Source organism: Somniosus microcephalus, unplaced genomic scaffold, assembly GCF_052327205.1.
Source record: "Somniosus microcephalus isolate GS21.2 unplaced genomic scaffold, FLI_Smic_1.0 scaffold913, whole genome shotgun sequence".
Lineage (NCBI taxonomy): Eukaryota > Metazoa > Chordata > Chondrichthyes > Squaliformes > Somniosidae > Somniosus > Somniosus microcephalus.
Genome location: NW_028226100.1, coordinates 41611 through 54274, shown reverse-complemented (window position 1 = coordinate 54274; position 12664 = coordinate 41611). Strand labels below are relative to the sequence as shown.

The following is a 12664-nucleotide window of genomic DNA, read 5'->3' as shown; positions in this document are numbered from 1 at the left end:
CTAAGCTGAGATGTGATTTAGCAAAAATGGACTGGAAACGGCTACTTGAAGGTAAATCAGTGTCAGAGCAGTGGGAGGTATTCAAGGAGGGGATAGTGAGGGTTCAGAGCAAATATGTTCCCACAAAGAAAAAGGTTGGGACTCCCAAATCTAGAGCCCCCTGGATGTCAAGGGGCATACAGGGTAGGATAAGGCAAAAAAGGGAAGCTTATGTCAGATACTGAGAGCTAAGTACTGCAGCAAGCCTGGAGGAGTATAGAAAGTGCAGGGGTGAAATTAAAAAGGGAATTCGGAAAACCAAGAGAGGGCATGAAAAATTATTGGCAAGCAAAACCAAGGAACACCCAAAGATGTTTTATAAATACATAAAGAGCAAGAGGCTAACTAAGGAAAGAGTAGGGCCTGTTAGAGACCAAAAAGATAAACTACGTGTGGAGGCGGAAGACTTGGGTATGGTTCTTAATGAATACTTTGGCCCAGAAATTCGGGCCCCAACGCATGAGTACGCAAGGGGTACTCACGCGTGGACCCGATGGAAGTGCCAGTTTCTTGCATGCACTGCGCATGCGCGAGAAACCGGCACTTCCGTTCCTCTGAACGAAGGGGTTCAGAGGTCGAACGTGTGCGCGCGGGAGTCTGCGCGTGCGCTTTGAACTTACGTTTTTTTTACAGGTTTTTCTGTGAGGGTAAGTCTTTAGATTTTAGAAATGTAAAAACCAGGTGTAAGGCCTGCATTTTAAAAGGTAAGTGGTCAATTAATTAAAATTAAAACATTTTTTCCACAGGTTTATTATTTTTAAATACTTTAAAGCAAGGTAAGTTTATTTTTAGCCCTGTTTTTTTATAAATTTAATTTTTTCAAAAATTTAAATTATTGTTTAAAATAGTTATTTAATGTAATTTATAGTTTATTTAAAAAGTGTGATTTAAAAAAAAATATTTGAAGGTTTACTGTTATTTTGGGGCCCGCATATTCATAAGTTTAGACAGGTCTTCCTGTCAATCTTGTGAATGGGCTTTTCCCTCCTCTGATTGGCTGCCCATGGCTCACGTGATCCCAGGAGACGCATCGCACTAACTACGCCCCTGGGACACGCAAGCACAGCGCACCAGGAGTTGGAGCAGGCCCCGGAGTGGAATTCCACGGGAGCCCAGAGCTCAACTGCCGGCGCGCAAGGTAAGTGCAGGTCGGGAGCTTGCACCCGCAGGAAGCCCCCGACCCGAATTTCTGGGCCTTTGTGTCTGTCTTCACAGAAGAGAGGGACAATGCAGGCATTATAGGTAAGGAGGAGGAGTGTGAAATATTAGATGAAATAAGCATAGTGAAAGAGGAAGTAGTAAGGGGTTTACCATCTTTGAAAGTGGATAAATCCCCAGGCCCGGATGAAATGTATCCCAGGCTGTTAAGAGAAGCAAGGGAGGAAATAGCGGAAGCTCTGACCATCATTTTCCAATCCTCTCTGGCTACAGATGTGGGGCTGGAGGACTGCTAACGTTGTGCCATTGTTTAAAAAGGGAGAAAATATTTACAGGCCAGTCAACCTAACCTCGGTGGTGGGAAAATTATTGGAAAAAATTCTGAGGGACAGTATAAATCATCATTTAGAGAGTCACAGATTACAAAGGACAGACAGCATGGATTTGTTAAGGGAAGGTCAAGTCTGATTAACTTGATTGAATTTTTTGAGGAGGTAACGAGGGTTGATGAGGGTAGCACATTTGATGTAGTCTACATGGATTTTAGCAAGGCTTTTGACAAGGTCCCATTTGGCAGATTGGTCAGAAAAGTAAAAGCCCCTGGGATTCAAGGGAAAGTGGCAAGTTGGATCCAAAATTGGCTCAGAGGCAGGAAACAAAGGATTATGGTCGAAGGGTGTTTTTGTGACTGGAAAGCTGTTTCCAGTGGGGTTCCGCAGGGCTCAGTACTGGGTCCATTGTTTTTTTGTGGTATACATCAATGATTTAGACTTCAATGTAGGGGGCATGATTAAGACGTTTGCGGATGATCCAAAACTTGTCCGTGTGGTTGATAGTGAGGAAGAAAGCTGTAGACTGCAGGAAGATATCAATGGACTGGTCAGGTGGACAGAAAAGTGGCAAATGGAATTCAATCTGGAGAAGTGTGAGGTAAACATTTGGGGAGGGCTGACAAGGCAAGGGAATACACAATAAATGGTAGGATACTGAGAAGTGTAGAGGAACAAAGGGACCTTGAAGTGCATGTCCACAGATCCCTGAATGTAGCAGGACAGGTATACGGGATACTTTCCTTTAATGGATGAGGCATTGAATATAAGAGCAGGGAGGTTATGCTTGAACTGTATAAAACACTAGTTAGGTCACAGCTAGAGTACTGTGTACAGTTCTGGTCACCACATTACAGGAAAGGGTACAGAGAGGCTAATGGAATGCTGGCCTTTATGTCTAGAGGACTAGAGTACAGAGGGGTAGAAGTTATGCTGCAGCTATACAAAGCCCTGGTTAGACCACACCTGGAGTACTGTGAGCAGTTCTGGGCACCACACCTTAGGAAGGATATATTGGCCTTGGAGGGAGTGCAGCGTAGGTTTACCAGAATGATACCCGGACCCCAGGGGTTAAATTATGAGGAGAGATTACACAAACTAGGGTTGTGTTCCCTGGAATTTAGACGGTTAAGAGGTGATCTGGTCGAAGTTTTCAGGATATTAAGGGGAACAGATAGGGTAGAGAGAGAGAAACTATTTCTGCTGGTTTGGGAGTCTAGGACTAGGGGGCATAATCTAAAAATTAGAGCCAGACCTTTCAGGAGTGAAATTAGGAAACACTTCTACACACAAAGGACGGTAGAGGTTTGGAATTCTCTTCCGCAAACGGCAATTGATGCTAGATCAATTGTTATTTTTAAATCGGAGATTGATAGCTTTTTGTTAACCAAAGCTATTAAGGGACATGGGCCAAAGGCGGGTATATGGCGTTAGGTTGCATATCAGCCATGATCTCATTGAATGGCAGAAGAGGCCCGAGGGGCTGAATTGCCTCCTCCTGTTCCTATGTTCCTATTTAACAGGAAGTTTCCAGAACTGGAGAATTTTAGCTATGAGGAAAGATTGGATAGGCTGAGATTGTTTTCTTTGGAACAGAGGAGGCTGAGGGGCAACTTAATTGAGGTGTATAAAATTATGAGGGGCCTAAATAGCGTGGTTAGGAAGGACCTATTTCCCTTAACAGATAGGTCAATAACCAGGGGGCTTAGATTTAAAGTAATTTGTAGAAGAATTAGAGGGCAGTTGAAAAGACATTTTTTCACCCAGAGGGTGGTGGGGGTCTGGAACTCTTCCTGAAAGGGTGGTAGAGGCAGAAACCCTCATCACATTTAAAAAGTACTTGGACATGCACTTGAAGTGCCGGAACCTGCAAGGCTACGAACCAAGAGCTGGAAAGTGGGATTAGGCTGGATAGCTCTTTTCGACCGGCCCAGACACGATGGGCGGAATCACCTCTTTCTGTGCTGTAAACTTCTACGATTTTCTGTGATTCCATTTTTCCTGATAGATATAACTTCTCAGCTCTGGTATCATTCTTGTAAACATTTTTGCACCTTCCCCAGTACCTCTATATCCTTTTTATAATATGGAGACCAGAACTGTGCACAGTACTCCAAGTGTGGTCTAACCAAGGTATATGGAGACCAGGACTGTACACAGTGCTCCAAGTGCAGTCTAACCAAGGTATATGGAGACCAGGACTGTACACAGTGCTCCAAGTGTGGTCTAACCAAGGTATATGGAGACCAGAACTGTGCACAGTGCCCCAAGTGTGGTCTAACCAAGGTATATGGAGACCAGAACTGAGCACAGTGCTCCAAGTGTGGTCTAACCAAGGTATATGGAGACCAGAACTGAGCACAGTGCTCCAAGTGTGGTCTAACCAAGTTATATGGAGACCAGAACTGTGCACAATGCTCCAAGTGTGGTCTAACCAAGGTATATGGAGACCAGAACTATGCACAATGCTCCAAGTGTGGTCCAACCAAGGTTTGATGCACATTTAACATAACTTCTCTGCTTTTCAATTCTATCAATGTAGAAATGAACCCCATGCTTAGTTTACTTCTTTTTATGACCTTATTAACCTGCGTTCCTACTTTTGGTGATTTGTGTATCTGTACCCCTAGATCTCTCTGTTCCTCTGCCCTATTTAGACATTTATATTCCAAGGAGTATGTGGCCTCCCGACCAAAATGCACCACCTCACACTTATCTATTTTAAAATTAATTTGCCAATTTTGAAATGTAGTCACTGTTGTAATATAGGAAACGCGGCAGCCAATTTGCGCACAGCAAGCTCCCACAAACAACAATGTGATAATGACCAGATAATCTGTTTTAGCGATGTTGATCAAGGGATAAATATTGGCCCCAGGACACCCGGGATAATTCCCCCCTGCTCTTCTTCAAACAGTGGCTACGGGATCTTTTACGTCCACCTGAGAGGGCAGACAGAGCCCTCGGGTTTAACGTCTCATCCCGAAAGACAGCACCTCTGACAGTGCAGCGCTCCTTCAGTACTGACCCTCCGACAGTGCAGGGTTCCATCAGTACCGCCCCACCAACAGTGCAGCACTCCCTCAGTACAGACCCTCCGACAGTGCAACGTTCCCTCAGTACTGCCCCTCCGACAGTGCAGTGCTCCCTCAGTACTGCTCCTCCGACAGTGCAGCGCTCCCTCAGTACTGCCCCTCCGAAAGTGCAGCGCTCCCTCGGTACTGCCCCTTCGACAGTACAGCGCTCCCTCAGTACTGCCCCTCCGACGGTGCAGCGTTCCCTCAGTACTGCCCCTCCAACAGTGCGGCGCGCCCTCAGTACTGCGCCTCCGACAGTGCAGGGCTCCCTCAGTACTGCCCCTCCGACAGTGCAGGGCTCCCTCAGTACTGCCCCTCCGACAGTGCAGCGCTCCCTCAGTACTGCCCCTCCGACAGTGCAGGGCTCCCTCAGTACTGCCCCTCCGACAGTGCAGCGCTCCCTCAGTACTGCCCCTCCGACAGTGCAGCGCTCCCTCAGTACTGCCCCTCCGACAGTGCAGTGCTCCCTCAGTACTGCCCCTCCGATAGTGCAGTGCTCCCTCAGTACTGCCCCTCCGATAGTGCAGTGCTCCCTCAGTACTTGCAACTGGAGAGTGTCAGCCTGGACTATGGGGCTCAAGTCTTGAGTGCGTGGGACTTGAACTCACGAACTTCTGACTCAGAGGGGAGAGAGTGAGACCAACCGAGCCAAGCTAGCACCTTCAGCAGAATCTCACCTGTTCACTCTCGAGCTGGGGTCACTGGAATCTCTCCTCCTTCGATCGTGGGGTGTTGTAGGGGATTGATCCCTGTGTGTGTGTTTGTGGCTCTGCAACCTTGATTTACTGTTCTTTAATGAGCAACGCCCCCCTTGTTCTCTAGGTGCTGGAGGGGATGCTGGAGGGCGCGTCACGGCTACGCCCAGCTCTGCGGGTCATCGGGAACCTGCTGGCCACCAGGTGCGACTGGGATCTCCTGCACGCCTTCTGCCGAGGGCTGGAGCTGCCTCAATTCCTGCTGCACCTCATCGGGCAGATGCTGCACAGCGAGGGAGTTAAACAGGTCAGACACCGCGACCGGCATTCCCGACTCCCCCCCGCCCCGCTCACCCCTGTCTACCCCCCACCCTGCTCACCCCTGTCTACCCCCCGCCCCGCTCACCCCTGACTCCCCCCCGCCCCGCTCACCCCTGTCTCCCCCCCGCCCCGCTCACCCCTGTCTACCCCCCGCCCCGCTCACCCCTGTCTACCCCCCGCCCCGCTCACCCCTGTCTACCCCCCGCCCCGCTCACCCCTGTCTCCCCCCCGCCCCGCTCACCCCTGTCTCCCCCCCGCCCCGCTCACCCCTGTCTACCCCCCGCCCCGCTCACCCCTGTCTACCCCCCGCCCCGCTCACCCCTGTCTCCCCCCCGCCCCGCTCACCCCTGTCTCCCCCCCGCCCCGCTCACCCCTGTCTCCCCCCCGCCCCGCTCACCCCTGTCTCCCCCCCGCCCCGCTCACCCCTGTCTCCCCCCCGCCCCGCTCACCCCTGTCTACCCCCCGCCCCGCTCACCCCTGTCTCCCCCCACCCCGCTCACCCCTGTCTACCCCCCGCCCCGCTCACCCCTGTCTACCCCCCGCCCCGCTCACCCCTGTCTCCACCCCGCCCCTCTCACCCCTGTCTACCCCCCGCCCCGCTCACCCCTGTCTACCCCCCGCCCCGCTCACCCCTGTCTACCCCCCGCCCCGCTCACCCGTCTACCCCCCGCCCCGCTCACCCCGTCTACCCCCCGCCCCGCTCACCCCTGTCTCCCCCCCGCCCCTCTCACCCCTGTCTCCGCCCCCGCCCCGCTCACCCCTGTCTCCCCCCCGCCCCGCTCACCCGTCTCCGCCCCTGCCCCGCTCACCCCTGTCTCCCCCCCGCCCCTCTCACCCCTGTCTCCCCCCCGCCCCGCTCACCCCTGTCTCCGCCCCTGCCCCGCTCACCCGTCTACCCCCCGCCCCGCTCACCCCTGTCTACCCCCCGCCCCGCTCACCCCTGTCTCCGCCCCTGCCCCGCTCACCCCTGTCTCCCCCCCGCCCCTCTCACCCCTGTCTCCCCCCCGCCCCGCTCACCCCTGTCTCCGCCCCTGCCCCGCTCACCCCTGTCTCCCCCCCCGCCCCGCTCACCCCTGTCTACCCCCCGCCCCGCTCACCCCTGTCTACCCCCCGCCCCGCTCACCCCTGTCTCCCCCCCGCCCCGCTCACCCCTGTCTCCCCCCCGCCCCGCTCACCCCTGTCTCCCTCCCGCCCCGCTCACCCCTGTCTCCCCCCCGCCCCTCTCACCCCTGTCTCCCCCCCGCCCCGCTCACCCCTGTCTCCGCCCCTGCCCCGCTCACCCCTGTCTCCCCCCCGCCCCGCTCACCCCTGTCTCCCCCCGCCCCTCTCACCCCTGTCTCCCCCCCGCCCCTCTCTCCCCTGTCTCCCCCCCGCCCCTCTCACCCCTGTCTCCCCCCCGCCCCGCTCACCCCTGTCTACCCCCCGCCCCGCTCACCCCTGTCTACCCCCGCCCCGCTCACCCCTGTCTCCCCCCCGCCCCTCTCACCCCTGTCTACCCCCCGCCCCGCTCACCCTGTCTACCCCCCGCCCCGCTCACCCCTGTCTCCCCCCCGCCCCGCTCACCCCTGTCTCCCTCCCGCCCCTCTCACCCCTGTCTACCCCCGCCCCTCTCACCCTGTCTACCCCCCGCCCCGCTCACCCCTGTCTACCCCCCGCCCCGCTCACCCCTGTCTACCCCCGCCCCGCTCACCCCTGTCTACCCCCCGCCCCGCTCACCCCTGTCTCCCCCCCGCCCCTCTCACCCCTGTCTCCGCCCCCGCCCCGCTCACCCGTCTCCCCCCGCCCCTCTCACCCCTGTCTCCGCCCCGCCCCGCTCACCCTGTCTCCCCCCGCCCCGCTCACCCCTGTCTCCCCCCCGCCCCTCTCACCCCTGTCTCCGCCCCTGCCCCGCTCACACCGTGTACCCCCGCCCCGCTCACCCCTGTCTACCCCCCACCCCTCTCACCCGTCTCCGCCCCTGCCCCGCTCACCCCTGTCTCCGCCCCTGCCCCGCTCACCCGTCTACCCCCTGCCCCGCTCACCCCTGTCTCCCCCCCGCCCCGCTCACCCCTGTCTCCGCCCCTGCCCCGCTCACCCCTGTCTCCGCCCCGCCCCGCTCACCCCTGTCTACCCCCCGCCCCCCTCACCCCTGTCTCCGCCCCTGCCCCGCTCACCCCTGTCTCCCCCCCGCCCCGCTCACCCCTGTCTCCCCCCCGCCCCGCTCACCCGTCTACCCCCCGCCCCGCTCACCCCTGTCTCCCCCCCGCCCCGCTCACCCGTCTACCCCCCGCCCCGCTCACCCCTGTCTCCGCCCCTGCCCCGCTCACCCCTGTCTACCCACCGCCCCCCTGTCTCCGCCCCTGCCCCGCTCACCCCTGTCTCCCCCCCGCCCCGCTCACCCCTGTCTCCCCCCCCGCCCCGCTCACCCGTCTACCCCCCGCCCCGCTCACCCCTGTCTCCGCCCCTGCCCCGCTCACCCCTGTCTCCCCCCCGCCCCGCTCACCCCTGTCTCCCCCCCGCCCCGCTCACCCGTCTACCCCCCGCCCCGCTCACCCCTGTCTCCGCCCCGCCCCGCTCACCCCTGTCTCCCCCCCGCCCCGCTCACCCCTGTCTCCCCCCCGCCCCGCTCACCCATCTACCCCCCGCCCCGCTCACCCCTGCCTACCCCCCGCCCCGCTCACCCCTGTCTACCCCCCGCCCCTCTCACCCCTGTCTCCCCCCCGCCCCGCTCACCCCTGTCTCCGCCCCCGCCCCTCTCACCCCTGTCTCCGCCCCTGCCCCGCTCACCCCTGTCTCCCCCCCGCTCACCCGTCTACCCCCCGCCCCGCACACCCATGTCTCCCCCCCGCCCCGCTCACCCCTGTCACCCCCCCCGCCCCGCTCACCCCTGTCTCCCCCCCGCCCCGCTCACCCCTGTCTCCCCCCCGCCCCGCTCACCCCTGTCTCCCCCCCGCCCCGCTCACCCCTGTCTCCCCCCGCCCCGCTCACCCCTGTCTCCCCCCCGCCCCGCTCACCCCTGTCTCCCCCCGCCCCGCTCACTCCTGTCTCCCCCCCGCTCACCCCTGTCTCCCCCGCCGCTCACCCCTGTCTTCCCCCGTCTCCCCCAACTTGCCCCTTCTCCCCCTGCTCGCTCCATCTCTATCCTTATTCCTTCCCACTCCCCCTCTCCCCATCTCACCTTTTCATCCTCCACATCTCACTCTCCTACTTGCACCCCTCCATCTCACCTTCTCACACTCCAGCTCTATCCCTAACTCCTCCCCACTACACCATTCCCCATCTCACATTCTCCCTCTCCATGTCTCCCCATCGCTCTGTAACCCTCCCCGTCTCAACTTCTCAATCTCCCTCCCTCCCTCTCACTCCCTCCCTCCCTCTCACTCTCTCCTTCCCTCTCACTCCCTCCTTCCCTCTCACTCCCTCCTTCCCTCTCACTCCCTCCCTCCCTCCCTCTCTCTCCCTCCCTCTCCCTCCCTCTCCCTCCCTCTCCCTCCCTCCCTCTCCCTCCCTCTCCCTCCCTCCCTCTCCCTCCCTCCCTCTCCCTCCCTCTCCCTCCCTCTCTCCCTCCCTCCCTTCCTCTCTCCCCCCCCTTTCTTCCTCTCTCCCCCTCCCTCTCTCTCTCTCCCTTCCTCCTGCCCTCGCTCGCCCTCCCTCCCTCTCTCTCCCTCCCTCCCTCTCTCTCTATCCCTCCCTATCTCCCTCCCTCCCTCCCTTTCTCCCTCTCTCTCCCTCCCTCCCTCTCTCCCTCTCCCTCCCTCATTCCCTCTCTCTCCCTCCCTCATTCCCTCCCTCTGCCTCCCTCCCTCTCTCTCCTCCTTCCCTCTCTCTCCCTCTCTCTCCCCTCCCTCTCTCTCCCCTCCCTCCCTCTCTCTCCCACCCTCCTTCCCTTTCTCCCTCTCTCTCTCTCCCTCACTCCCCCTCTCTCCCTCCCTCTCCCTCTCCCTCCCTCTCTCTTTCGCCCTCCCTCGCTCTCCCACCCTCCCTCCCTATCTCCCTCTCTCTCCCTCACTCCCTCTCTCTCCCTCCCTCTCCCTCCCTCCCTCCCTCTCTCGTTCGACCTCCCTCCCTCTCCCTCTCTCCCTCCCTCCCTCCCTCCCTCCCTCTCTCTCCCCCTCCCTCCCTCCCTCTCTCTCTCCCTCCCTCCCACTCTCCCTCCCTCTCTCCCTCCCTCCCTCTCTCTCTCTCTCCCTCCCCCTCTATCCCTCCCTCCTCCCTCAGTGATTCCCCCTCCCTCAGTGATTCCCCCTCCCTCAGTGATTCCCCCTCCCTCAGTGATTCCCCCCTCCCTCAGTGATTCCCCCCTCCCTCAGTGATTCCCCCCTCCCTCAGTGATTCCCCCTCCCTCAGTGATTCCCCCTCCCTCAGTGATTCCCCCCTCCCTCAGTGATTCCCCCCTCCCTCAGTGATTCCCCCTCCCTCAGTGATTCCCCCTCCCTCAGTGATTCCCCCCTCCCTCAGTGATTCCCCCTCCCTCAGTGATTCCCCCTCCCTCAGTGATTCCCCCTCCCTCAGTGATTCCCCCTCCCTCAGTGATTCCCCCTCCCTCAGTGATTCCCCCTCCCTCAGTGATTCCCCCCTCCCTCAGTGATTCCCCCCTCCCTCAGTGATTCCCCCGCCCTCAGTGATTCCCCCCTCCCTCAGTGATTCCCCCTCCCTCAGTGATTCCCCCTCCCTCAGTGATTCCCCCTCCCTCAGTGATTCCCCCTCCCTCAGTGATTCCCCCTCTCAGTGATTCCCCCTCCCTCAGTGATTCCCCCTCCCTCAGTGATTCCCCCCTCCCTCAGTGATTCCCCCTCCCTCAGTGATTCCCCCTCAGTGATTCCCCCTCCCTCAGTGATTCCTCCTCCCTCAGTGATTCCCCCTCCCTCAGTGATTCCTCCTCCCTCAGTGATTCCCCCTCCCTCAGTGATTCCCCCTCCCTCAGTGATTCCCCCTCCCTCAGTGATTCCCCCTCCCTCAGTGATTCCCCCTCTCAGTGATTCCCCCTCCCTCAGTGATTCCCCCCTCCCTCAGTGATTCCCCCTCCCTCAGTGATTCCCCCTCTCAGTGATTCCCCCTCCCTCAGTGATTCCCCCTCCCTCAGTGATTCCCCCTCCCTCAGTGATTCCCCCCTCCCTCAGTGATTCCCCCTCCCTCAGTGATTCCCCCCTCCCTCAGTGATTCCCCCCTCCCTCAGTGATTCCCCCCTCCCTCAGTGATTCCTCCTCCCTCAGTGATTCCCCCTCCCTCAGTGATTCCCCCTCCCTCAGTGATTCCCCCTCTCAGTGATTCCCCCTCCCTCAGTGATTCCCCCTCCCTCAGTGATTCCTCCTCCCTCAGTGATTCCCCCCTCCCTCAGTGATTCCCCCTCCCTCAGTGATTCCCCCCTCCCTCAGTGATTCCCCCCTCCCTCAGTGATTCCCCCCTCCCTCAGTGATTCCTCCTCCCTCAGTGATTCCCCCTCCCTCAGTGATTCCCCCCTCCCTCAGTGATTCCCCCTCCCTCAGTGATTCCTCCTCCCTCAGTGATTCCCCCCTCCCTCAGTGATTCCCCCTCCCTCAGTGATTCCCCCCTCCCTCAGTGATTCCCCCCTCTCAGTGATTCCCCCTCCCTCAGTGATTCCCCCCTCCCTCAGTGATTCCCCCTCCCTCAGTGATTCCCCCTCCCTCAGTGATTCCCCCTCCCTCAGTGATTCCCCCTCTCAGTGATTCCTCCTCCCTCAGTGATTCCCCCCTCCCTCAGTGATTCCCCCTCCCTCAGTGATTCCCCCCTCCCTCAGTGATTCCCCCCTCCCTCAGTGATTCCCCCTCCCTCAGTGATTCCCCCCTCCCTCAGTGATTCCCCCTCCCTCAGTGATTCCCCCTCCCTCAGTGATTCCCCCCTCCCTCAGTGATTCCTCCTCCCTCAGTGATTCCCCCTCCCTCAGTGATTTCCCCCTCCCTCAGTGATTCCCCCTCCCTCAGTGATTCCCCCTCCCTCAGTGATTCCCCCTCCCTCAGTGATTCCCCCTCCCTCAGTGATTCCCCCCTCCCTCAGTGATTCCCCCTCCCTCAGTGATTCCCCCTCTCAGTGATTCCTCCTCCCTCAGTGATTCCCCCTCCCTCAGTGATTCCCCCTCCCTCAGTGATTCCCCCCTCCCTCAGTGATTCCCCCTCCCTCAGTGATTCCCCCTCTCAGTGATTCCCCCTCCCTCAGTGATTCCCCCCTCCCTCAGTGATTCCCCCTCCCTCAGTGATTCCCCCCTCCCTCAGTGATTCCCCCCTCCCTCAGTGATTCCCCCTCCCTCAGTGATTCCCCCCTCCCTCAGTGATTCCCCCTCCCTCAGTGATTCCCCCTCCCTCAGTGATTCCCCCCTCCCTCAGTGATTCCCCCCTCCCTCAGTGATTCCCCCCTCCCTCAGTGATTCCCCCCTCCCTCAGTGATTCCCCCTCCCTCAGTGATTCCCCCTCTCAGTGATTCCCCCTCCCTCAGTGATTCCCCCCTCCCTCAGTGATTCCCCCTCCCTCAGTGATTCCCCCTCCCTCAGTGATTCCCCCTCCCTCAGTGATTCCCCCCTCCCTCAGTGATTCCCCCTCCCTCAGTGATTCCCCCCTCCCTCAGTGATTCCCCCCTCCCTCAGTGATTCCCCCTCCCTCAGTGATTCCCCCCTCCCTCAGTGATTCCCCCTCCCTCAGTGATTCCCCCGCCCCCCTCAGTGACCCTTCTCTCTCTCTCTGGCCCTCCAGCAGCCCTGGTGTGTGACGGTCCTCTCCGATCTGGTGGCGGTCCTGACCGCGTATTTCTCCAGCGATTTCGACGGGGAGACATCGAAAGCCGGCAGCGGGTAAGAGGGCCAGAGTTCCACGGTAACCCTCGGTCATCAATATCCCCGTTCTGAGTTTTCTATCGCCTTCTCAGTGTCAGTGAGCTATTTGACCACAGGGGCATCTCTGGTCAGCTGCAGACTGCAGGAAGATATCAATGGACTGGTCAAGTGGGCAGAAAAGTGGCAAATGTAATTCAATCTGGAGAAGTGTGAGGTAATGCACTGGGGGAGGGCTAACAAGACAAGGGAATACACAATAAATGGTAGGACACTGAGAAGTGT

General features: G+C 59.1%; 1 protein-coding gene across 1 annotated transcript in view; it reads left to right on the top strand.

The window, feature by feature from the left end:
- LOC147080981 (serine/threonine-protein kinase 36-like) overlaps positions 1 to 12664 on the top strand; it is a 69368-nt gene that overhangs the window by 18386 nt on the left and 38318 nt on the right. The window contains exons 4-5 of the mRNA XM_085981000.1: positions 5426 to 5605; positions 12303 to 12400. Of these exons, the coding sequence (XP_085837126.1) occupies positions 5426 to 5605; positions 12303 to 12400 (278 nt within the window). The remainder of the gene's footprint in view (positions 1 to 5425; positions 5606 to 12302; positions 12401 to 12664) is intronic.